General features: G+C 64.5%; 1 protein-coding gene across 1 annotated transcript in view; it reads right to left on the minus strand.

Moving 5' to 3' along the window:
* Positions 1–313, minus strand: part of ZMIZ2 (zinc finger, MIZ-type containing 2) — a 10,198-nt gene that overhangs the window by 8,298 nt on the left and 1,587 nt on the right. Inside the window, exon 5 of the mRNA XM_010829038.1 lies at positions 9–256. Within this exon, the coding sequence (XP_010827340.1) occupies positions 9–256 (248 nt within the window). The remainder of the gene's footprint in view (positions 1–8; positions 257–313) is intronic.

Consider the following 313-nt stretch of genomic DNA (forward strand, 5'->3'; position numbering starts at 1 on the left):
GCGCTGCCCTGCATAGAGGGGCGCCATGCCCACTGCCCGGGTGGAGTTCATGCCCATGGAGCTCATGCTGGAGGGGCCCATCAGCCCTCCCACGCTGGCTGGGTTCATGCTGCTGGGCACGCTGGGCCCTCGGGGACCACCGTGCTGCAAGAACTGGCTGTTAAAAGACTGTCCAGACCCCATCTGGGAAAAGAAGACAAGAACCATCCAGACCTTATCCACCAGTGTGGGCGCCACCCCCAAGCCCACCCCTTGCAGGCAGGCTGTCCCCAGCCCGGGTCCTCTCCCCTCAGCTCCCCACTCCTTTCCTGTC

Source organism: Bison bison, unplaced genomic scaffold (genome assembly GCF_000754665.1).
Source record: "Bison bison bison isolate TAMUID 2011002044 unplaced genomic scaffold, Bison_UMD1.0 scf7180017864499, whole genome shotgun sequence".
In the NCBI taxonomy this organism is placed as follows: Eukaryota; Metazoa; Chordata; class Mammalia; order Artiodactyla; family Bovidae; genus Bison; species Bison bison.